This window comes from Trichosurus vulpecula, chromosome 9, assembly GCF_011100635.1.
Source record: "Trichosurus vulpecula isolate mTriVul1 chromosome 9, mTriVul1.pri, whole genome shotgun sequence".
NCBI classification, from domain to species: domain Eukaryota; kingdom Metazoa; phylum Chordata; class Mammalia; order Diprotodontia; family Phalangeridae; genus Trichosurus; species Trichosurus vulpecula.
Genome location: NC_050581.1, coordinates 176,609,048 through 176,632,003, shown reverse-complemented (window position 1 = coordinate 176,632,003; position 22,956 = coordinate 176,609,048). Strand labels below are relative to the sequence as shown.

General features: G+C 44.6%; 1 protein-coding gene across 6 annotated transcripts in view; it reads right to left on the bottom strand.

Moving 5' to 3' along the window:
• Positions 1 to 22,508, bottom strand: part of MAGI1 (membrane associated guanylate kinase, WW and PDZ domain containing 1) — a 709,255-nt gene extending 686,747 nt beyond the window's left edge. For all 6 annotated transcript variants that reach the window (XM_036738388.1, XM_036738389.1, XM_036738391.1 and 3 more), the window contains exon 1: positions 21,559 to 22,508. In XM_036738388.1, the coding sequence (XP_036594283.1) occupies positions 21,559 to 21,871 (313 nt within the window). In that variant the 5' untranslated portion in view covers positions 21,872 to 22,508. The remainder of the gene's footprint in view (positions 1 to 21,558) is intronic.
• Between the last annotated feature and the right edge of the window lie 448 nt (positions 22,509 to 22,956).

The window sequence follows — 22,956 nt, the reverse complement described above, 5'->3', positions numbered from 1 at the left end:
GATGCCAGATGTTCATCTTCAACATGTGTGGACCAATGGAACTCACATTAAGAAAGATTGAAGGACATGAAGGTTCAGTGACCCAACCTTGGCCTTTGTAATTGTATTGTCTTAAATGATAAAGTTCCTTCCTCCAGGGCTCCCAATGCCTTCAAGTCATCCCTTTTTTGTTTTTTTAAGAAACCCACAGTGTTCCGTAGAACATACAACCAAGTGTTTTTCTTTTCTGTTAGTTACACAAAATCCCCTGGAAAACAGTCAAGGCTGGGCATCAGCCTGGGAGCCTCAAACCTCCTAACATTTGTTACTTTGGGTGGGGCCTTATTGTTGTTTCCTACAGAACTAGTATCCTGAGCTGTGCTTCAAATGGCATGATATCTACCCTCAGAAATCTCAATCCTTTCACACATGTGATGGTGGCACATGCTTAAGGAACTGGCTTGATACTGCAAGGTCAGCACTTTCAGGATTCAGTTTTCTTCCAAAGGACTAACCATGCTTACACACATCTGATCTTTTACTGGGATTACTTACTTACTTCAAGACCTAGTTCAACATTGACATCTAAATTAAGCCTCTTCTTATCCCTGCAGTTACTTCAGTCTTCACTCTCAAAACTATTCTGGTCTGTTTTGTTGTATATAGTCTGTATATTAATATACACAGAGAGAAAATGTAAGCCCCTTGAGGGCAAGAACCATTATTTCCTTTTTGTCTTTGCATTCCCAGTCCCTCCTACAGTGCCTTACATATGGTAGACGTTTAATAAATGGTTGATTGTATAATAGCTACTAGCAGGTTAATTAATGGCCTGTTCATGGGTACAGAGACTCACTAGGTAAGTTCTAATCTGCTGTGATCAAATAAGAGAAAAAGAAACATCATCTAGAGCCAATTATACTTTTTCTATGAAAGGAAAATATTTTATTAAAATAATAGCAAAGACTAAACAAAAGCAGTTTATGATATTCCACGTATACTTTAACTTAGGGGAGAATAGAGACATTTAAAGGGAAATATAAACACCAAGAGAGAAGGTGACACTTCCCTAAATAAATTTCAATGATTATTTATCTCTATTATACCAATGAAATCACAGGTCTGGCCCTATCTCTATTTAGAGGCAGCGAGGTGGCTCAATGGACAGAGCACTGGCCCTGGAGTCAGGAAGACTCAAGGTCAAATCTGGCCTCAGATACTTAATAGCTGGGTGACCTTGGGCAAGTCACTTAAGCCTCGCCTGCCTCAGTTTCCTCATCTATAAAATAGGGATGACCATAATAGCCCCTACTTCCCAGAGTTGTTGTGAGGATTGAATGGGATAACATTTATAAAGTGACATGTAAACCTCAAAGTACTATATAAATATCATGTATAAAATTATACATAATACATTAATTTGTATGTGAGCGTGTGTGTGATGTGTAGTGTACACACACACACACACACCACTACATCATCACAATCCCCCTGGAAAAAGTGAAAGAAGAGCAAAGTAGTTTCACTCACCTGAACCCCTTCTTAGGGTAAAAAGCTTTCTGGGGGTACATAGGCTGTTGCCAGGGGGTTGGGCCCCGCTTCATGTTTCAGAATGGTTTGTTTGGTGCCAGAAGTTGCCACCACTTTGGCTTGCTTTGTTTTTGATGGCCTACTCAGGTCTTCAAATCATTAAAAAAAAACCCTAACAATCCAAAAACGTCTTACAGATCTCTTTATCTAATCAATACTCATGACCTTTCTTCTCCTGGCAAGGAAAACACAGTCATTGACTGTACAGTTGCACTTGCTCCCTCACTTATACCCCCATATTTCTTCCTTAAGCCCTTACTAGATTAAAACAGAAAAGCCTCAAGCAACAGGGTGACTCACAGTGTTTTCACCAAACCGCATGGTAATCTTCCTCCAATCAGAGGACCATTCCCAAGGATGATCCTGCTTCTACTTCTCTCCAGCAAAGTGCTTTCCAACTGGTCTTGTTTTGGTATAACAGTCATTTTGCTTAGAATAACTCCGGATTAGTCTTTAACTGGGTAGAGCTCAACATTTCATAATCTCATTTTTCTGGTAGAAATGATTTCATATTTCATAAAGAATGAGGGCTGTGTTCTACCTCATTCACAAGAGTGTGCTGAACAACTCTCAAATCCAAGGCCATGCAGAGATTTCCTTCCCACAATATGTAGAATTAAGAGGATACAAAACTCCATGGGCATCTCTGGGGCATCCTGTGACCTTCTCTAAGCCCCTGGCTTTGTCCTTTAGATCAAGACGTTGCAAAACATGGCAGAAGTGGTAGGTTCCTGCTCCTTGGATGTCTTCAAGTCAAGGCTGAGTCGGTGACCACCAGCTGGGAGTCTTGACAAGCTGGCCTAGATGATTTCTGGGGTCGTTTCCGGCTCTGTTCCTGTTGTTCTGAGATCTGTGCATGTCTCGATAAACTTCCATATCCATTACGAATCTGCTTGGCCACAGATTTTTGCCACAGCAAAGCCAATTCTTGCCTAAGAGAGCTGCAACTCAAAGACGACCTGGCTGAAAATGCTGTGCAGATGAAGCTTCCCCCACATATCCCATCCCTGAGCATTTTTAAGCAACAGCCAGAAGCTGAGTTCATGCTAACTCAAGGTTTCTGAGCACTTTCAATGACCTGGGCAGCAAGGGACACACACTAGAATATTGCCCCAAGATGAAAAGTATGCCCCAGGTGTGAAAGGGAAAGAATTCTGAAATGCAAGAGCCAAACCAAATTTGGGTTTTCAACAATCAACTGACAAAAACTTCACTCTGCTAACACAGGGAAGAGGAAATAAAAGACCGGACCATGCCTAGAAAAGCTTAATGTTCACATCTGGTTGCCCACAACACCTGGGATCATCGGCTTGGGATCTGAAAGGATTATAGAGGTCATGGGGTCCAATCTCATCATTTTACAGATGAGTAAACTGAGGCCCATGGAAGGTAAGTGCCCTACCCAAGATCATACCAGTAGTGAGTATCATAGGCAGGATTTGAACCCAGGTCCTCCAATGCAAGATTTGTCAATTTTTCCACTGCTACACTTCAGTTTTAGTTTTTACAAAAACTTTTATCATAGAACCATAGATCTTATGTTAAAAGGGCCCTCTAAGGCCGTGTCATCCAAATGAAGCATCTTTACAGGTGAGAAAGCGGAGGACCATGGCAAATTAAGTAATTTGTCCAAAGTCATACAGGAAGTAAGCAGCTTAACTTTATTTTTTTTTCCCCTACCAAGAGACAAGAGGCAAAACAAACCCTAATCTAAACCAAAATCCTAAGGGTCTATCCCCACCCAACTAGCAGAGGGCTCTTTCAGTCCTAGAGTTAAATTATGCAGAGCTACCATAAACATTCTACAAAGCAAAATCATGTGCCTGCCATACAGTAAGTGGCTAATAAATGCTTGTTGACTGACTGTGGAGGGGAGGGAAGCATGGGTTCTCCAGAGCTAGGACAGTGGAACATTAGCTAGGGCAAGTCTTACAATGCTGGGAAGGTTTGGTAACAGTAGTCGTGGGTAGACAGTCTGGGTCTAGTTTGGGAGGCCCACCTAGTTTGTTGGGGCAAGACAAAGGATGGACAGACACCATGGAATGGACTGGTTTTTAGCCAGAGCAATTCATAAGACCATGGGCTGAGGTAGGGAGGTGCCATGGTTTGCAATAGTGCATGGACCACCCAATCCTGCAGCTCTTTTTATTATATCTCTGGTACATGGCACTGGGTCTTATACACAGCAAGTGCCTAATAAATACTGGTTGAATTCAACCAATCAACAAACATTTTTTAGGCATGTACTATGTGCCACTGAATTTAAACCAGCAGTCACCAAGTAGGCCCAAAGATCCCAGAACCACTGCAGGCAGCAAACTTTTAATCTCCTTGACAAGAACCATGGCAGCCAAGCCTAACACCAGATTAGATTACTCAATCATTTCTAAATGAACTTGGTTTGAGATACAGCCAAGTCAGATCATCCCTGGGGCATTTTTAGGTGAAACTCAAAGGAAGGAAATAAACAGGTGTGAAATGAAACAGACCTGCTGATGTTTTTATAATGATCTCTTTTCCCCATCAACAAGAGGCAAATGACTCCCATTTCCCCCATTTCGATCTTCCATGCACAGTGTCTGATATATGGGGTTCAGAAGTGACTTCGGTACGTGGGGAGTGGAGAGAAGCTTGCCTATTTCAACCTGCTTAATTTCCAAAAGAGGAAAAATGAAGCCCTGTGAGATTAAGCAATTGGCCCAAGGTCAGATAGGTAGTGAATGACAGAGCCCAACAAACTCTGTTCTCTCTCTACCACATCATGGTGTCTTGGGAGAGGCCAGAAAGGAGACCAAGAGCTTAACTGATACACAAAGAAGGGATGCCATTTTAAAAAGGCACCCAAGGATTGTTTTGTAAGATGTGTCCAAGAGCATGAAATTACAGGGAAGATGGAAAAGATAATGAGCAAAGCTTCTATAGAAAGAAAAAAACTCAACTCCCCAGTCATCTGGAAGATTTCTGGTCTCTATAAAAGCTTTATGACAATGGCTTATGTGTGTGTTACACATGTTCTTACAGATGCTCTTCCCCTGCAGCCACATGGCTAAAGGTGTAGACAACAGAAGATCCCACTCTACTTGCTGTCTATGGGTGTTTTGTTTCCCTTTTAAAGAATACTTGACAAAACAAAATGTAGCCTTGAATGCTCTCCTTGAGTAGAGTCTCCCATACATCCATTAAAAGTAGAGGACTTCTGGGGAAGACATAAGCAATCATGGCTCCTCCCTGAGGAGAGAGAGGTGGGAGACTACCAGAACATAATGGTGCATACATTGCGAGGCAAGGTTTCTATCTCAGGTGGGTTTGTATATTTTTTCTTTGTCACAAGGCAAGGTTCAACCTAGAGGACAGGGTTGGGAAAAAAATGGCTTTGATAAGAAGAAGTCAAAGGACATTAATAAAATATATTTTAAAATAAAACTATAAGTTATAGAGTGAGGACAAAAATCAGGGGATTAAAAAGGGATATCGATGTCTCCTCTGTGTGTGTGTTTGCCACTGGCACAAATAGATTCTATGGATGAGCCATGTGAAAGAGAGATTTGCTATTGATGGGAAGTGCCTCCAAATGCTTTTATTTGCAAACAACATTGGACTAATTGCATAGTTGAGTCTCTTCCTTGCTGTGTTTCTGACACATTCGCGTGCGCGCTCGCTCTCTCTCTCTCTCTCTCTCTCTCTCTATTTTGCCACCACGACTCAGCTGTCTTCTCAGCCTGGAACTTCCCCTATGCCATGTTAGTCCTGTTCTCCCATTGGTGAGTTCCTCCAGGAGCCTCCACTTTGTAGATGAGCCCAGATCAGCCACACTTCATTCCCCTCCTGACTGTTGCTGATTCTCCAGACTTCACTACCCTGTCTCCATAGGGGTACCTTTCCAAATCCTCCCTCTCTCCCATGCTTTTCAACTCCCTTTTATGTATTGACTTCCCCCATTAGAAAATAGGCTTCTTGAGGGCAGGCACTTTTTCTTTATACTGTATTCTCAGCACTTACTGCAGTGCCTAGCATATAGTAATGGTTTAACAAATGTTTGTTGTGGCTTGTTGCCTACACGATACTCTGGGACTCTTTGAAACTATCCAAGAGCAGAACAAGCTGCCTCAGGAGGCAGTGGGTCCCCCCCAATGCCACCACCACACCACCATCGCCAGAAGTAGAAAGGTAAATTCTCAACAGTGTTGTTGAGGGGATTCCTAGAGAGGTACGAGTTAGACTAGAAGACTTGGGAGGTTCTTTGGAAAGCTTGCCAGTGAAACCTATGACAAAGGAAAAGAGATAAGAGCAATCATTTGGATTAGAAAAACAAAGTGGAGGAGAATACTTGTTACTTTCACACATCCAGCTGTATGATGAGTCCAGTGAATTAGTCTATCAGGCCACCCTGGGTAGACACTGATTTGGACTAACGAGTTGGGTCCATAATTTAAGATGGGAAGAGAGGGCTCCATCTTACTTGGGAAATTATATGGTGCTTTCAATGACCCTCCCTGCCTCCCAAGTTGCTTGCTGCCATTTTTTTTTTAGTTCCAATAATCTCCTGGTTGTACACAAGAGGTGAGATGAATGAATTATCATGATCTTAGAAAACTCAAAATTCCTCATGACACAAAGAACCAAATGACTGGAAGGATGCACATTGTATGGACATTAACAATAGTCCATGACCAATAAGGATGTGGAAGAAGAACATGGAACAATTATGAAAAACCACCACTTCCCCCTCCTCCTTCTGCTACTCCTCCTCCTCCTCTTCCTCTCATTCATGTGGTATGTTGAGGTTTACAAAGGATCATCTTCACAATAAACCTTCCTCCAAGGCATAAAAGGCAACATTAAGGATATAAGTGAGTGAGGAAAGTGGTGGAGCCAGTCAAAATAAGGAGAATGACTGGGAAACTGATGGATGGCCTGAGTGCCATATTGCCACCTCCTGATATATACAAAGACCTCTAGAATGTTGATGGATCATAGATCTAGTATTAGATGAGACCTCAAAGACCAGAGAGTTCAACCCTCTCATTTTAGGCATGAGGAAACTGAGGCTAGGAGAAGGCTTTTGCCTTCAATCATGAAAGCAGTCATAGTTTGAACTCAGGTCTTCTATCTTAAGAGCCAGGGCTCTTTCCATTGTGCCTGGCTGCCTCCATTAAAGGATAATGTATGCAGACACAGATAAGCCTTACATAGGACAAAAAGTAAAGAAAGGTTGTGATATGCCTGGACAGAGAATATCCACACCAATAAAACACCATATCTCCCCCCTCCCCATCTATTGTATGGATATGTATGAACTTGTTGTCTCCCCTTATAGAATGGAAAGTCTTTGAGGTCAGGAACTATTTGATTCTGTTTTTGAATTACCAGCACCTGGGTGTTGGGGGTGGTGGTGGGGGGGGGTGGTATTTTTGTTTGTTTTGTCTTTATATCTTCAACACCTATTAATTATTTAATAATGCTAGATTGCTTTGAATTCAATTTTCTTAAGAGAAGAGGGTCTTATTTATAGTAGCTCTCTTTGTGGTGGCCAAGAAATGGAAACTGAGGGGATGCCCATCAACTGGGGAATGGCTGAACAAGTTGTGGTACATGAATGTAACGGAATACTATTGTAGTATAAGAAATGATGAGCAGGAGGACTTCAGAAAAACCTGGAAAGACTTATATGAACTGATGCTAAGTGAAGTGAGCAGAACCAGGAGAACATTGTACACAGTAACAGCCCTAGTGTGTGATGACTGACTTTTATAGACTTAGCCCTGCTCAGCAACGAAAGGACCTAAAACGATTCCAAAGGACTCATGATGGAGAATGCCATCCACATCCAGAGAAAGAACTAGAGTCTGAATGCAGAGCAAAGCAGACTATTTTCTTGTTTTGTTTTGTTTTTCTTTCTCGTGACTTCTCCCATTCATTGTAATTCTTCTATACAATATGACTAATGTGAAAATATGTTTAATAGGAAAGTATATGTAGAGCCTGTAACAGATTGCTGACTGTCTTGGGGAGGGGGAGATGAGAGAGGGGGAGAAAATTTAAAACCTATGGAAGTGAATGTTGAAAACTAAAAATAAAGTAACTAATAAAAAAAAGAGAGAAGAAGGTCTTTATTTGCTCATGTTTAAAATAAAGTATCATTTCTTTTTTTGTTTCCCCAGTACCTAGCACAGTGCCCGGCATATAGTAGGTGCTTAATAAATACTAGGTTGCTTTACTAAACTATAACAACTTCTATTTACGTAGCACTTTAGGGTATGCCCAAGCACATGATTTGTACATTACCTCATGTGAACCCCATGATAACTCTGAGACAAGTAGCACCAGTATTACCATCCCATTTTACAGAGGAGCCTGGGGCTTTGTGCAAGGTCAAACAGCTTGCAAATAACACAGCTGGGACTCATCACTAGTCCAGGTCTGGACTAGAAGTCACAAGCCCAGGAGCTTTTCTAAGCACATATTAATGCAAATAAACCTGGGCAGCTGCCTCTGGCTCTCCAATGTCACCTAGGGTGAAGAGCACGTGCCCCAGTTCCAATCAGGATTGGAGTGTTGCTTTCTAAGCATGTCCTGTACTTTCTTTCCAGAACCTTCAGTCCTGAGAGCCTTCTGAGTAACTCTGAAGAGCCACCTCCACTCATACAAGGATACAAGATGGATGCTATTTGACAGCAAGGAAAGAACATTAACACCTTCAATTCAGATGTTCCTGCTTTTAAAAAAAATGGCAACAACCAAACCCAAGATGTGCATTTTCTATGGCAGCAGAGAGTTCTTCCTTAACAAGTTGGTTTCTAGTCTTGAATTCCTAACCTAAGTCACAGAAATGCAAACAGGCTGATACCTGGAGGAGGAAGTCAGCATGCTCTCTTTATCAGATGTGGCTTCTGAAGCTTGGCCAGAAATCCAGGTAGTGAAATGCTGATCATATTGAAATCAGGCTGAGAAGATGCATTCCTAGGCCTTCTTATCTAAGTTATATTAGCACTGACCTTATCGAGGGCAGACATCTGGCCAAAATAAGGCCCTGGAAGGTTCTCAGGCCAATTAATTCAGGGTTTTTCTTTACAGTTCAAAACGTTACATCCACTGGCAGACACTCATCTTAAATCATTATACAAAAGTCAGACATATGGCTGTGTATATTTAATGTGCCTTAAAAATAAGTTATGGATATTTCAGCCAACAACTTTTTCATCAAGTTAAAAAGAATGCAGTCTCAAAAAGCTCCCAGGTGAAGACTGCATAGCAAAGACACAGAAAATACTTCAAAAACGTGGTGTTGCCCAGTATTTCTGGAGGACTACATTGCTTTAAGTCATCATGTGGTTAGGATGCTGTGCTTGGATTCAGGAAGAGCTGAGTTCAAACCCTGATTTCTGGCCCCTTCTTAGCTGTTTGACCTTGGGAAAGTCATTTCTATAAAACTAGGATGATAATAGCACCCACCTCACAGGGTGGTTAAAAGTCTCAAGAAAGTGCATGTAAAACACTTTGCAAACTTCAAATAAGTGGGAACTATTATTATTATAATATAGGAATATTGTCATTCTGTTGTGGCTAAGAGGTATAAACAGGGCAGAGTAGCTTGTGTGTTACCTCTGGGGTCAGGGTAATCAGAATAATTGCCCAAATTTATATAACACTTGAAGTTTTGCAAAGTGCATACATAAATAAATATACATATGTGTGCACATACATATATACATATACAGTATATGTGTGTCTGTATTTAGCTCTTCCGTCATTTTTTTGCTGTTCCGTCATTTTTCAGTCATGTCTGACTCTTTGTGACCCCATTGGGAGTTTTCTTGGCAAATATAATGGAGTGGTTTGCCATTTCCTTCTTCAGCTCATTTTACAGATGAGAAACTGAGGCAAACAAGGTGAAATGACTTGCCCAGGGTTACTCAGCTAGGAAGTGTCTGAGGCAAGATTTGAACTCAGGAAGGTGAGTCTTCCTGATTTCAAGCCCAGTGCTCTATCCACTGTGCCACCTAGTTATCCCATTTCTATACATACACATATATAAAGTTTGATCCTCAAAACAACCCAGTAAGATAAGGTGCTGTCATTTTACATGAGTAAACTAAGTCTGGGAGAAGTTAAGTAGCCTGTTCAGGATAACATGGCTTAAGCATCTGAGCCAAAATTCAAACTTGAGTGGTCCTGAGTGGAAGTGTAGCAGTATGTTGTAAGGGCACATAAGGTACCCCATTAGAGTAGTATGTAGGAAGCAGAGAGATAGAGTATCAAGTTCCCACTTTGCCCATGTGTCCCCTGATACTCCTGACTCTGAGCACGGGCAAAACAGTGAGCCCAGAGGCTGCAGATCCAATGCCACTTGATGTGGGGAGGAGGGGAGTTTGGGGTAAAGGTGAGGGAATAAGCATTTCTATATTACCTACTATGTGCCAGACACTAGCCAAGTCTGGGTCCCAGCGAAGACATTCCTTACTCACTTCCCCAGTGCTCTGCATACCCCTTGGCCCCACAGGCCATGGCCCCAGGACTCAGGGATTAGGGGCCAGGACCTCTGGCTTACAAGATGGTTCAGGCTGCTAAACTGAGGGCAGCCGGCCAAACCTCTTTAGAGAATTTGACCCTTTTGATCTAATCAAAAACTAGGGCTCCTACAGACATGCAAGGTACCTAGATAGGAGCTGGGGGAGCTCTGCAAACACATCACTGGGGAGAAACAAATCTAATCTCTGCCTTCTGGAAGAACATTAGCATCATGTAGATGAATTAAAATATGTCTGGGTAGGGAAATTTCACAACCTCCCTGGTAACCTGTTTCAGCAGCACTCCCCGCACCACCACCCCCCCCCACACACACACACACCCCTCACAGTCAGTGGCAAAATCATAATCATGATAAGTTGGAAAGGGAAAGGAAAAATTTAAGGAAGAAGCTGTTGAGAAAATATTTTTTTAAAAAACTAGTCTATGGCTGTAATTAAACAGATAAAAAAATACCTTAAAAAAATATATATATATATATATATACACACACACGTGGGAAGAGGATGATGTGTCCATATTATCCTTGGCATCCTATCTGCTCCTGGCATCCCTATGGTTTTATTCAACTGTAAAGGGTAATCTTGTATTCACCGTTACAAAATTTGCTAAACCATTTCTTTTTAAAAAGTAGAAAAGCAACTTATCCAGGATCATTTCTATCTAAACTCCAAAAGAAATGAAATAATAATAAATAATAAAATATGGGAACAAAATGAAGAATACTGCCAAGTGATATTCTAAATGCTACATTAAGGTTGATAAAGTTCTTTAGGTAAATTTTCTCAGTTGAGCATTCAAAAAGTGAAGTACTATGTACTGTATGTGCTTACTCTGAGATAAGGACTAGTTACTATAATCCCATTTTATAGATGAGGAAACTGAGTTTCAGAGTGGTTACATTAGCCCAGTCTCTGGGCTTGGATCCATGTATCTCTGACTTTAGGTCACACGCGTTCCGCTTTGAGCACAACAGAAATCTATCATCTAAACATTCTGGCAATATGTTTATAGGAAGATAACAGCTAAGGCCTACATAACACTTGGAGGTTTGCAAAGATTTGATGAATTTGATCCTCGTAATCACCCTGGGAGGTGGGCGCTCCTATTATCCTCGTTTTTCAGATGCAGAAACTAAGGCAAATGATCATTAAGTGACTAAGTATATAAGGACGGATTTGAACTCCCGATCTTCCTGACTCCACACACAGCACTTGATCTACACCTTGTTGCCTCAGAGATTTAGAGCAGACCCCAAGTTCTCCAACTCCAAATCCAAAGACCTTGTCCCCTGTATTATACTGCCCCTTAAGCTGAAAGCTACGAGCCCTTTCTGAGAAAAATACAGAACATTGAGGCTGCTGACATCCAGAGTAGCAATAATTTTGAAACACTGCTTATAATTACATGGTAATTGTCCTCTATTGCACCATGGTCCTGCTGTCCGTGTAGGGAGAGACAGCCTAGATTGGCTCTTGTCTTGTCACAGGCTGAAAGATTCCCCCCATGGTGAGAAGATAAGATATGCTTCCCATTATAATGACATCAGGGTGGCTCACCGAGACAATGCAATGAATGGTCTTTGGTGACTCATTCTAATCCTCCAGGAGACAGAAACAGAAAGGTCTGGGCTCCCAGCTGACTGCATGCCCATAAGACTTCTCCAACAGCCATACTCTGGAGCTAGGAAAGGGGGTCCCTATAGATTCCACAGGCACACTCCACAGAACTGTTATCACTGCCAAGCCATTCGAGAGCAAACTGTACATTGCTGGCATACCACAAGCATTACTGGTGTGATCAGCTGGGCGGCTTCATCCCCCATGGGCCCAGAACATCAAAATCCCAGGCTTTCACACACATCAGTCTTGATTAGACTTGTCAGCATGGTTAGGATAAAGGGCACTGGACTGAATGCCAGACCTTGGTTCCAGTCTGAGCCCTTCAATAGAGGCAGCAACAGCAGAGTGGCAAGAGAATTGGACCTCAGAGTAAGGAGAGTCTGGGTTAGAATGTTAGATTAAAATGCTGACTGGCCCTCCTCACCTCTACTGGTTGGCATTCCTGGCTTCTTTCAAGTCTCAGTTCAAGCGGCACCTTCTACAGAAAGTCTTCCCAGGCTCCCCAGCTGCTAGTGCCTTCCCCTTGAGGTTACCTGGTAGCTACTTCACAGACACAAAGACTCAGAACAAGGACATACTCCTAAATTTCCCATAATGCATGATTTGGAGCTGAAGGCACCTTAGACACCGCTGAGTCCAACCCTTCATTGTATGAGTCCTTGATTCTTTCAGTGAAGTGCCCAAGGTCACTTAGTAACAGTCACTGAGCAGCAGAAGTTAGTTTGAACATGGGCCCACAGATTCCAGATCCCCTAATGTTATCAGAGTATTAATTAAATATTAATGTCATTCCCTGAATCCATCGACTTCAGTTCTCCTTTCATCAACAAGATGTTGACATTTTTACATTTTGTTGTTGTTCAGTTGTTTCAGCCTTCACTCTTCATGACCCCCTTTGGGGTTTTCTTGACAAAGATACTGGCCTGGTTTGTCATCTCCTTCTCCAGCTCATTTTACTGATGAGGAAACTGAGGCAAAATGAAGTGGCTTGCCCAGGATCTAGTTAAGTGTCTGAGGCTGGATTTGAACTCAGGAAGATAAGTCTTCCTAACTCTAGGCCAGGCACTCAAACCACTGTGCCACCTAGCTGCCCACTTTTTTTTCATTTGCTAGAATCTAAAAAAAGGACAAGTTATTTGGAAGTGGGTGTATACTTCAATTTGATTTTTTAATTTAATTTCCTTCATTTTCTGTAAGAATTAAAAAGTTTAGGAACAAAATAAGGAGAGAGAGGGACTTAAAAAATCCATATAAACATTGCTCACTACTCAGAATTCAGTAATTTTCCATTTTCATAGAATTTTCAAGCTGATTGGGACACTCTGGGTTGTCAAATCCGACCTACTCTCTTTACAATCAAGGAGAATGAATGAGATAAAAAAGGGAGATGCTGGGAAATTAGTAATATCACCAGGATGAGAATGCTGGTCACTAGACTGGAGCCATAACAAAGAATAACTAAGGCTAGTACCACAAACCTGTCCAGGGACAAATGGCAGGCAGGTGCCTCCGGTTAAGGCAGGACATTAGCCTGGGGGGTGGTGGTGAGGGGGAGCTGAGTGGGGAATGGCTTTCCAAGTCATAGTTTCCCATTTCAGTTAACAAGAATCTGTTAATTAGCAACTAACTCATGTTTCTATGCAGCTAAAGGACTTTAAGTGGTGACACTTAAGTCTGTGCCCAGAGGCAAAGCCCCTGTCACCCCACCCTAATTCCAATGCTGCTGAGATCTTCTAGTACCATGTGGGTTCTGTTACATTAGCTACCTGCAGTATAAAGCAGGTGTACCTTGGCCTTCTTGTCTGAGGATTAATGGAGTATAAAAAGGACCTCATTTCAAGGCAGTTTCTACACAGAAAGTAGACCCACGGCACAGAAATTGAGAACAACATTTCGATAAGGCTTTAGGATTTGCATTTTTTTTAAAGTGTCAACTGATGCAATATCCAACTTATCAAGACATTATTAACATCAGCACTCAGACAAAGCTGACCATCTTAACCTCCCTAATGCTAAGTTTTCTCATCTGTAAAATGGGTAGGTTAGATTAGCTGGCCTCTGAAGTCCCTTCCAGCAATAGATCTATGATTCTATAATTTGTCATCTTAATGTATGTAAAATTGGTACCTAGATTACACATACACCCAAATGGACACACCAACTTTTTAGAGGATGAGGTTTTCCATTAGACAAAGCTAGTTGAGAAGGCAGCATCCAGCCTGTGGTAAAGAGACGTCAGTACAATTTCACACACAGCCCTGTGAGGCAGTCCTTTATACTCTCATTGACGCATATAATCAATTCTGGCATTTGCAACTGGCTGTGTAATGGATGCCAGAAGATACCATAGCCAACGATATCACAGTTTTACCATAAGGTCAAGTTAAGATTTTTTCAGAAAAAAAAAAAATCACAGCCTATGGTAAATAGTATGTTACAAACTATAGTGAAAGCCAGGTCGCCTGTCCCAGTACGTGGTATTTTTTTAAAGTTGCCGTTTCCTTAAGAGAGACCAAAAATAGCGCTCAGGAGAAACTGATCTTTTGGCATCAGAAATAACTACAAACAGATTGATCTGAGAAAATTTAGCTCGGGGGGTGGGGAGGGTAGAATCTGTTCAGAAATAAGGGGGGGGGGGCCGTGTGGTAAGGGAGGGAAGAAGAGTACAGAGAATCCAATGGCATGTGAATTACACTTATTTAGAAATTCATGCCAATGTCATAGACAAGAATCTGTTTAAGGAGGAAAGTGCCCCAAGTCGCCTCTCGATGCCTAAGGATAAGGACCCTAAGGTTTCAGGCTTTTTCAAACTGTTGAGAGCCTGTATAGGTTGGCACCAATTCTGCAATTTATGAAGGTTGTGAGGGCATTGAGGGATTAAGAGAATTAATTTCCCAAGGCCACACAGCCAGTTAGAGGTCAGCGGCAGGACTTGAACCTACTCTCAGGCCAGCTCCCTATGCACTCTACCACGGCCAACCCTCCAGGGATATAAAGACAAAGATGAAAAAATCCCCGCCCTCCTAGAGCTGGCAGTCTTATCAGTAACTGATAAAGAAGCCATATGGCTCGATGGATAGAGAGCTGACCTTAGTGCCAGAAAGACAAAAGTTCAAGTGCCATCATGGCTGGGTGACCCCGGATAAGTCATACCTCCTCTGTGTCCCAGGCAACTCTCTAAGATTTTTGTTGTTGTTCGGTTGTGTCTGACACTCCGTGACTGCAGCACACCAGGCCTTTCTGTCCTCCACTATCTCTCAATGTCTGTCCAAGTTCATGTTCATCGTTTCCATAATACAATCTATACATCTCATTGGCTGCCGTTCCCTTCTCCTTTTGCTTTCAATCTTTCTCAACATCAAAGACACTGCTGATCCACTTTGGTAGAGGGTGGAGTGAGTATGATCACCCGGAATTTCTCATGCCATTGAAAGCAGGGGTCTGGCTAGCAACTAAAAGCATACATACATACATTAGAGCCACATAATGGGTATTATGATCCACATTTTCTAAATGAGGAAACTGAGGCTACCGTCAGACCAAAATTTGAATCCAGGTCACTTGTGGATAGAGTACTGGATTCAAATCTCTCCTCAGACGCTTATTAGCCAAGTGACCTTGGACAAGTCACTGAACCTCAGGAGGCTTTCAGCAGGTTTATCTATGAAATGACAAAATGATGATATCTACTACATATAAAGTACCTTCCAAACCTTCAAGGGCTATATAAATTCAGCTATTATTATTATAATGTCCTGCTTTTCCTTTTCTGGGAAGAAGTTTTGATGAAGGACAAGGAGGAATCACCAGGACACTGAACACCCAAAGGAGAGCTTAGGAAAATGATGAAAAGAGAGGTAGGCAGCTGGATGGCTCAGTGGAATGAGTGCAGAACTTGGACTCTGGAAGATCTGAGTTCAAATCTCAACTCTCATATACGTAGTAGTAGTTTGTATGATCCCAGGTAAGTCACTTAAGTCTTTGACAAGATGAGGTAGTCGGACTAGCTGGCCTCTAAGGTCCAGCTCTATACTCATAATTCTGTGAACAAACATCTCCAATAGTGGGCAGCCAGCGATACAACAAAGAAAGGCAACAGGCAAGGGCTCGGCTAGTTTTGCTTCTGAAATACGCACGTGAGACCTCATTAAAAAACCAGGGGAATAAAAGGACAAGCGTTAAAATAAGCTTTCTGTGATCATAAGAAAATGGTGGAGGGATGGGGGGAGGGAGACATGGTACGTAAAACCAGACACGCAACAGATTTGCTATGGAGATATTGTCATATTTTTCACTGGTTTTTTTTTAACCACATAAATACATAGGACAAAAAACCTAGTGTGTCAAACTGTCTGAACTGAAATACAAGGCAAAGGAAGAGATTTCTTCTGTTTATTGAATATGCTTATTCTGAACTTCATCCAGGAGGGTAGTTTCAGTTCCTGTACATTTTGCAAAACCACAAAGTCACCTGGGAAAATAGGTAACCACACTACCTTTAAAATACCATTTAGGGAATCTACTATCATGCAGCTCTCTAAGTATTTTTTTTAAAGTCTAGGATTTGGGGGGTGGGGGGGATTTGTGGGCTTGGGGATTTTTCTTGGCATCCACACAATTCTAGAACATATGCTAGAAAGAATTTTCCTGATCATCCGAACTAGTTCATCCTTTAGAAGATGAGGAAACAGACTCATGGAGGTGAAGCAACTGTCTTTAAGGCAAGAAAGGCAGTGCAGTCCAATGGGCAGAGAGATGAATTTGGGGTTTGATGATATGGATCTGATGCCAGCTTTGCCACTTACCATCCATATGACATTGGCCAAATCAGTTCACCTTAATTTCCAGCTATAAAATGAAAAGGTTGGATTTGATCCCTACAGTCCCTTTTTCCTGCAATCCATGCTGAAAAAAAAAAGGAACCACATAATCAACGAAAGACCACAAACCCTGGAGGCAAAGGACCTGGATTCAAATCTTACCTCTGATGCTCACTGCCTGTATCATCTTGGACCAATCTGCGGGTCTATTTCCTGATCCATAAAATGAAGGACAGGCACCAGATGGCTTCAATCTAATGTGACCTATGGCCCAGAAGGCTCTCAACTTATGATCCTATGACCTGAGTAGCAGAACTCAAACTCAGGTCTCTTGACAGTCCAGTCTGTTCTCTCCATGGCACCATGCAGTCACAGCAGCCTCAGAGGCTTTCTAGACTGTCTACTATGTTGATCTCTAGGTGAAGAATCCAGCACTAAAGTAAAGTTCATCTTCTCTCCTAACCAGCAATTTCTCAATGACCACATCTGAATTATCTATCTTGGATATTAGTCATAAAAGAGGCTAAATCCCAGACTAGCTTTCATATTTCACCCTGGGGAAATCTAAATGGACTCCCATCCCAGGACCAGTGCATACACAAGAAGCCTAAGCAGGGCAGAATTAGCACTGTTAATCTAGTCCTGTCCTGTCCTAGGACCAGTGCACACACAAGAAGCCTAAGCAGAGCAGAATTAGCAGTGTTAATCTAGTCCTGTCCTGGACCAGTGCATACACAAGAAGCCTAAGCAGAGCAGAATTAGCAGTGTTAATCTAGTCCTGTCCTGTCCCAGGGCCAGTGCATACACAAGAAGCCTAAGCAGGGCAGGATTAGCAGTGTTAATCTAGTCCTGTCCTGTCCTAGGACCAGCACATACATAAGAAGCCTAAGCAGGGCAGAATTAGCACTGTTAATCTAGTCCTGTCCTGTCCCAGGGCCAGTGCATACACAAGAAGCCTAAGCAGGGCAGAATTAGCAGTGTTAATCTAGTCCTGTCCTGTCCCACGGACGTGCACACACAAGAAGCCTAAGCAGGGCAGAATTAGCACTGTTAATCTAGTCCTGTCCTGTCCCAGGGACAGTGCACACACAAGAAGCCTAAGCAGGGCAGAATTAGCAGTGTTAATCTAGTCCTGTCCTGTCCCAGGGCCAGTGCATACACAAGAAGCCTAAACAGGGCAGGATTAGCAGTGTTAATCTAGTCCTGTCCCATCCCACCCCCTAAAACATAACGAGCTAGATCTGGGATTGGACCTGCCAGCCAGCTGTTACACATATAGATGATGTAATCTACAACTTAGTGAGGGAATAGTGAGGGAGTTGTCAGGAAACATGGGCTCTACTTGTAGGTCTGGGTGACCTTGATTAAGTTACTGATACTAAACAACACAGGTTCTAATCCTGGAACTGCAGTGTAGGGCCTGGGTGACCTTAGCCAAGTCACCACCCCCATTGTATGTAAAACAGGAAGGGGACAAAATATGGGTCGATGTCCTTGACTTGAAGCCTTGTCAAGGAAGAGCACCAGGCGTGGAATCTGAGTTCAAATCCAGCCCAGATACTAACTAAATAGCTGTGTGACCCTGAGCAAGTCACTTCACCCTATTTGCCTCAGTTTCCTCATCTGTAAAATAAGCTGGAGAAGGAAACGGCAAACCACTCTAGTATCTTTGTCAAGAAAACCCCAAATGGGGTCACAAAGAGTCAGACACGGCTAAAACAACTGGACAGCAACGAGAAAAGGGTAGCTCATTGAACAGCACAACTTGGTGATGCCGTAGAGAGGGTTCTCAGAGGTGGGTTGGACTATGTGGTCTGGGAGGTCACTTCTAACTCGGAATCTGCGATTCTGTCCACATCTCTAGGCCTTGGCTTCCCCCCTTGTAGAATGAGGGCTTTAATGGGATAAATTCTATCATTCCTCTCAGGTCTAACATTCCATAAGTCAATGATGCTGTCATTCAAATCCTTCCTTAGCCATCAGCTTCCTTTACCCCACTATGATCTGACATTCAATCAATAAGCATTAATTAAACACCTACTATGTGTCAGGCCCTGTGCCAGGTACTGGGGATAGAAAGGCAAAAAGAAAACAGTCTTTGCCCTAAAGAAGCTTACATTCTTTTGGGGGAGACCTGTACATATCTAAGTCTAAACGTATCTCACTCCTTCTCTGCTTCAGGCCCTGGCCAAGATCCAGCTCTAGGTTTATGGTTAGAACAAGACTCAGAAACCTCTCTTTTATCTTGTCCCTGAAATATGACTTGCTCTAAATGAATGGGTTTTCCTCTTTGCTTATACAGCTCCCCCACCCCTAAAGCCTCCACCAGGATTACTCATCTCGATAACAACTAATAGATGATGAGAAAAGGAAGGGAAAAGGATCTTCTACTCCCTACTCCTAGTATTTTTAGGATTTCAAACTAGAAAGGCCCTTCCTGGTCATCTTCTCTTACACCCCCATTTTACGGATGAGGCATCAGAAGCCCACAGAGATTAAGTAACTTGCTCAAGGTCACTCAGTCCTAAGTGGCAAACAAGGTATTCTCACCCAGGCCCTCCAATTTTCTATTCTTGCCCTATTGCTAAGATATTAATTAAGGCTCATCATGTCTTCACTTTCAGCCTTTTTTTTTCATAGTAAGCTACTCTCATCCTTGTCTAGGCTTTGGTCCATCAAGCATCTCCCCTTCACTATGAAAGAAACAAAACATTTTCTACTCAGAAACCAAACAAACGGCAGACGACTTTGCAAAGTCTTTCCGGGTCCCTAATGACGTCCCAAGAACAGATTTCCCCCACCCCCTTCCACAACAAGACCCTGAGATCTTCCCACTGCTAGCTCCCAATATGCCCCAGTCAGCCAGGGCGCAGAGCTACATTGCTGTCACGCTTTCCTTTGCTGTGTGCCAGCAAAGGATGATGGGCTGTTCATACGGTTACTGCTGCTCTGACTCAGAATCATCTTTATGCCTTAATGAGGCAGCTATGCCAACTCTGTTGCCTACATAAAGATGGCACAAACACCACTTTTCACAAGTGCGTTGGATTCCAAGTCATCCAAGGCTTTCCTACAGACAGCTTCATTATAAAGCACCCACCCACATACACACCCCCCACCACCAAAAAATACCACCCTAGGAAGTGACCTAGGCAAACTTCAGAAATAGCTCTGGATTCATCTCTCCTTTGGCAACCTCCAGTGACAGACAGTTGCCATCACCCTGAAACATTTCAGGATGGGGGGAAAAAGGCCCTCAGGAGCATTCTGCCTCCAGGGCATCTGTGAAAGCCCACAAAGACTGACTCAGCAACTTGCAAAGTGAGGACGAGATCTGCAGCTGGGGCCCCCAAGCCAGCAAGGTCAAAGAGGGAGTCCACCTTTCCCTTTAACCCAATCACCTCCAGGCAGTTGATTGCTGTCGTTAGACCTATAGGTGTCAGTTAAATGCAGTGATTAAGCCTTTCCTTCAAAACTTTCTCTAGCCCTAATAACCTGGATACCTCCCGGAGGGAACAGTTTCCTGGCACTCAAAGCCTGTTGTGTCTCTGAAAGTAGGAAAATCGGTTTTAACCTCGTCTCCAGGGGGCCATAAGGATGCTTGGGTGGGGGGGGGGAGGGGGAGTGGTCTTTATGCATAGCAGGGTTTTCTCTCAAAAATCGCAGGAAAATAGGCAGCAAAGATCCCTCCCCAGCCACTCCCTTCATCTGGATAAGCCCTCTTTCAAAGAGAAGAGGAATTGCCCATCCCAGCCCAGGCTCTTCCTCCCTAGCATACATTCCACAGACAGCTCTGCAACCTGCCTTTCCCAGCAGTCTGTCATCTACATGGGGGAAGTTTTCATCGTTGGTAGAATCCGACCTCCTCTGGCGTTTCATCCCAATGTAGTCTGATGGCTGGCTGCCTTTAGGAGTTACACAGTCATGCCCCTCCGCGACCAAGAGTTTCTGGAGATCATGGCTTTTCCCCAACTCCAAAAACTGAACACCAAGTCCTGAGGCTAAGCCCCTTTTAAGCAATTTAATGTCAGCCCTCAATGAATTGAGAACAGGGCATATTTAAAAGCTGACTCAGGGGCAAACAGAGGGCATTTGTCCCTCTCCCTCACCAGGTGCTATAAACCCCTTCCCCACCTTTCAAATGGTCATTATCCATCAAACCACCTTCACCTGACCTACCCGAAAACACACACAGAGCCCCTCTTAGTCATCACTTCTCCTTAGAGACAAGATCCTTGGGCTTTGACACACAATGCTTTTAAACGTGCCAAAGCGAAATAATTGCAGATAAGAGTTGGGAAACACCTGGAAACCCATCCCATATTGGGGAAATCTGTAATGTGAAGGAAAGACCTTTCTGAGGGTAACAAAAAAAGGTCTAATAGGACTTTTGGACACAATCCTGTGTTGATGGGGGGATGGGATGCAATGGGGGGGGGGGGGAAGCGGGAGGCGGCGGAGAGGAGGCTGGACAAAAACACAAGTTAAACTACCCCCTGGCCGGATACCAAGACTCTAGGTTAGGGAGTCAAGGCACAGAGCCAGAAATGAGGGGAAGGAGAGTGAAAGTGAAGACGGACAGGCACATGGTACCCCCCCCCCTCAGTTCTGATCACGTATGGGGACGGGGGAGATCCCCTTCCCTCCATTCCACTTTTTGCTGGGGATCACGTACATTAGTCTCAGCATCCCTACCTAGCTTCCCCCCTGTTAAGGTTTAGAAGCACCTTGCTGCTAACTTGGACCTAGGGCATGATAACAGGTTTGCCCAGCCAAGACCTACAAAGTTCTTCCAGGCAGGGTTAAGGCCCCTCTAAAACCTTGGTGAAAACTTGGATTTCTCGTGTCAGGCTCCACTTCCCTTCCCCCTAGGCAGAGAGAGCGGCCGGAGGTGTGAGGTACCCCCCCAGGGGAGGGAGGGGCTCGCAGCTCCAGGTTCGCTTCCCCCAGGTAGGGAATGGGGAAGGGGAGGGGGGGGGGTGCTCATAACACCACCATCAGCCGCGGCCCCTCCTTCTCACCTGGTCTGACGGCCTTGAAGGTGACGGACTCCTTGCAGCTCTGGATAACTCCCAACACGTCGTAGCGGGGCAAGCCAGACACGCGGACCCCGTGCACCTCCAGCAGCAGCTCGCCCTCGCTGAGACTGTTGCCCTCGCCGCCGCTGGCAAGCCCCAGCTCCGCGTCCGGCTCCACCGAGCCCACATAGGGGAACTCGCCGTACTCGGCTCCCCCCAGGACAGTCAGCCCCAGCTCGCCCTGGGGCCCCCGGTTCAGGGTGCACTGATGCACCTTGGTGGTCCAGTGATTCTTTTTCTGGATGACTTTCGACATGGTGCTGGCCACGCGCGTGGCGCCCCCTCACTCCTGACCCACACTCAAGTGCACACGCACACGCAAGCGGACCCGCAGATACACAGGAATGCGAAACAGGTGGCCCCAGACAGCAGCAGCCCGGGCCCCGAAGATCAGCTGGGGCGCTGAAGGGGCATGTCCCCAGAGGGCACCCCCAAAGACATAAGCGTAAGAAAGTAACTTTGCCGGCTCGCCCTCCCCCAGCTCAAGCCATCCTTAGGCAAACTTTCCCAGCGCCTCCGGGCTCCCGCCCCAGCCCGCGGCCAGCTTTGTTTGCATTCCAGTCCCGGGAGATCCACGCTGCGCAAGCCGGCCCGGGGCGCCCAGGGACCGCAGCCCGCTCCGGACTGGTGCCTTCCTCCTCTCCCTCTCTCTCGCCTCTCTGCGCGGTGGTCTTCCTCACGGGCGCTTTCCTCGGTCGCGCTGTCTCCCGAGGTGGGTTTCAGAAAGGGCTAGCCTTGCTGGACGCGTTTCCCCAGAGCCCAAAGCCCAGCTCTAGGTGGAGGGTACGTCGGAGGGGAAGGAGGCGGGAGGCGGGAGGGAAGGGACCGCGGCCCCTTTAAACAGCTACAAAGGCTCAGCTTGTTTTGTTACATTTCATTCTATTCCGTCCCACCGAGCTCCACGACCGGCGATAGTAAACGCGCGCGCCTGCGCCCTGGAGCAGCTAACTCCTTCCCTGCCCCCTCCCCTTCGGAGGAGATTCCAAAGTTCTTCCCGCTGGGTCCTAACGCCGCTCAAGTCTCGGGCGCAAACTCCCCCCCCCCCCCCCCACGCCCCCATGTTTCGGTCCAGCAACTTCGGAGAGGCTTGTGGTTTTCCTTCCCCTCCCCTCCCCGCCATTCCCTTTTCTGTTCAATGTCTGTTTTCAACTTTTTTTTCCTCTTGTACCTGCACGATTGGGAATGGGGTTTAGTCTGGGCCAGGCTCGGCAGCCGGGCTTTGGGTCCCCTTGCGCCGCTGGACAGGCAGCCCAGGATCCAGCGCGCAGGCACGCCGACCCTGAGCCTATTAACCTCCCTTGGCCAGTGGCCAACCCTGCTGCCAGTCAGGGAGCCGGCCCA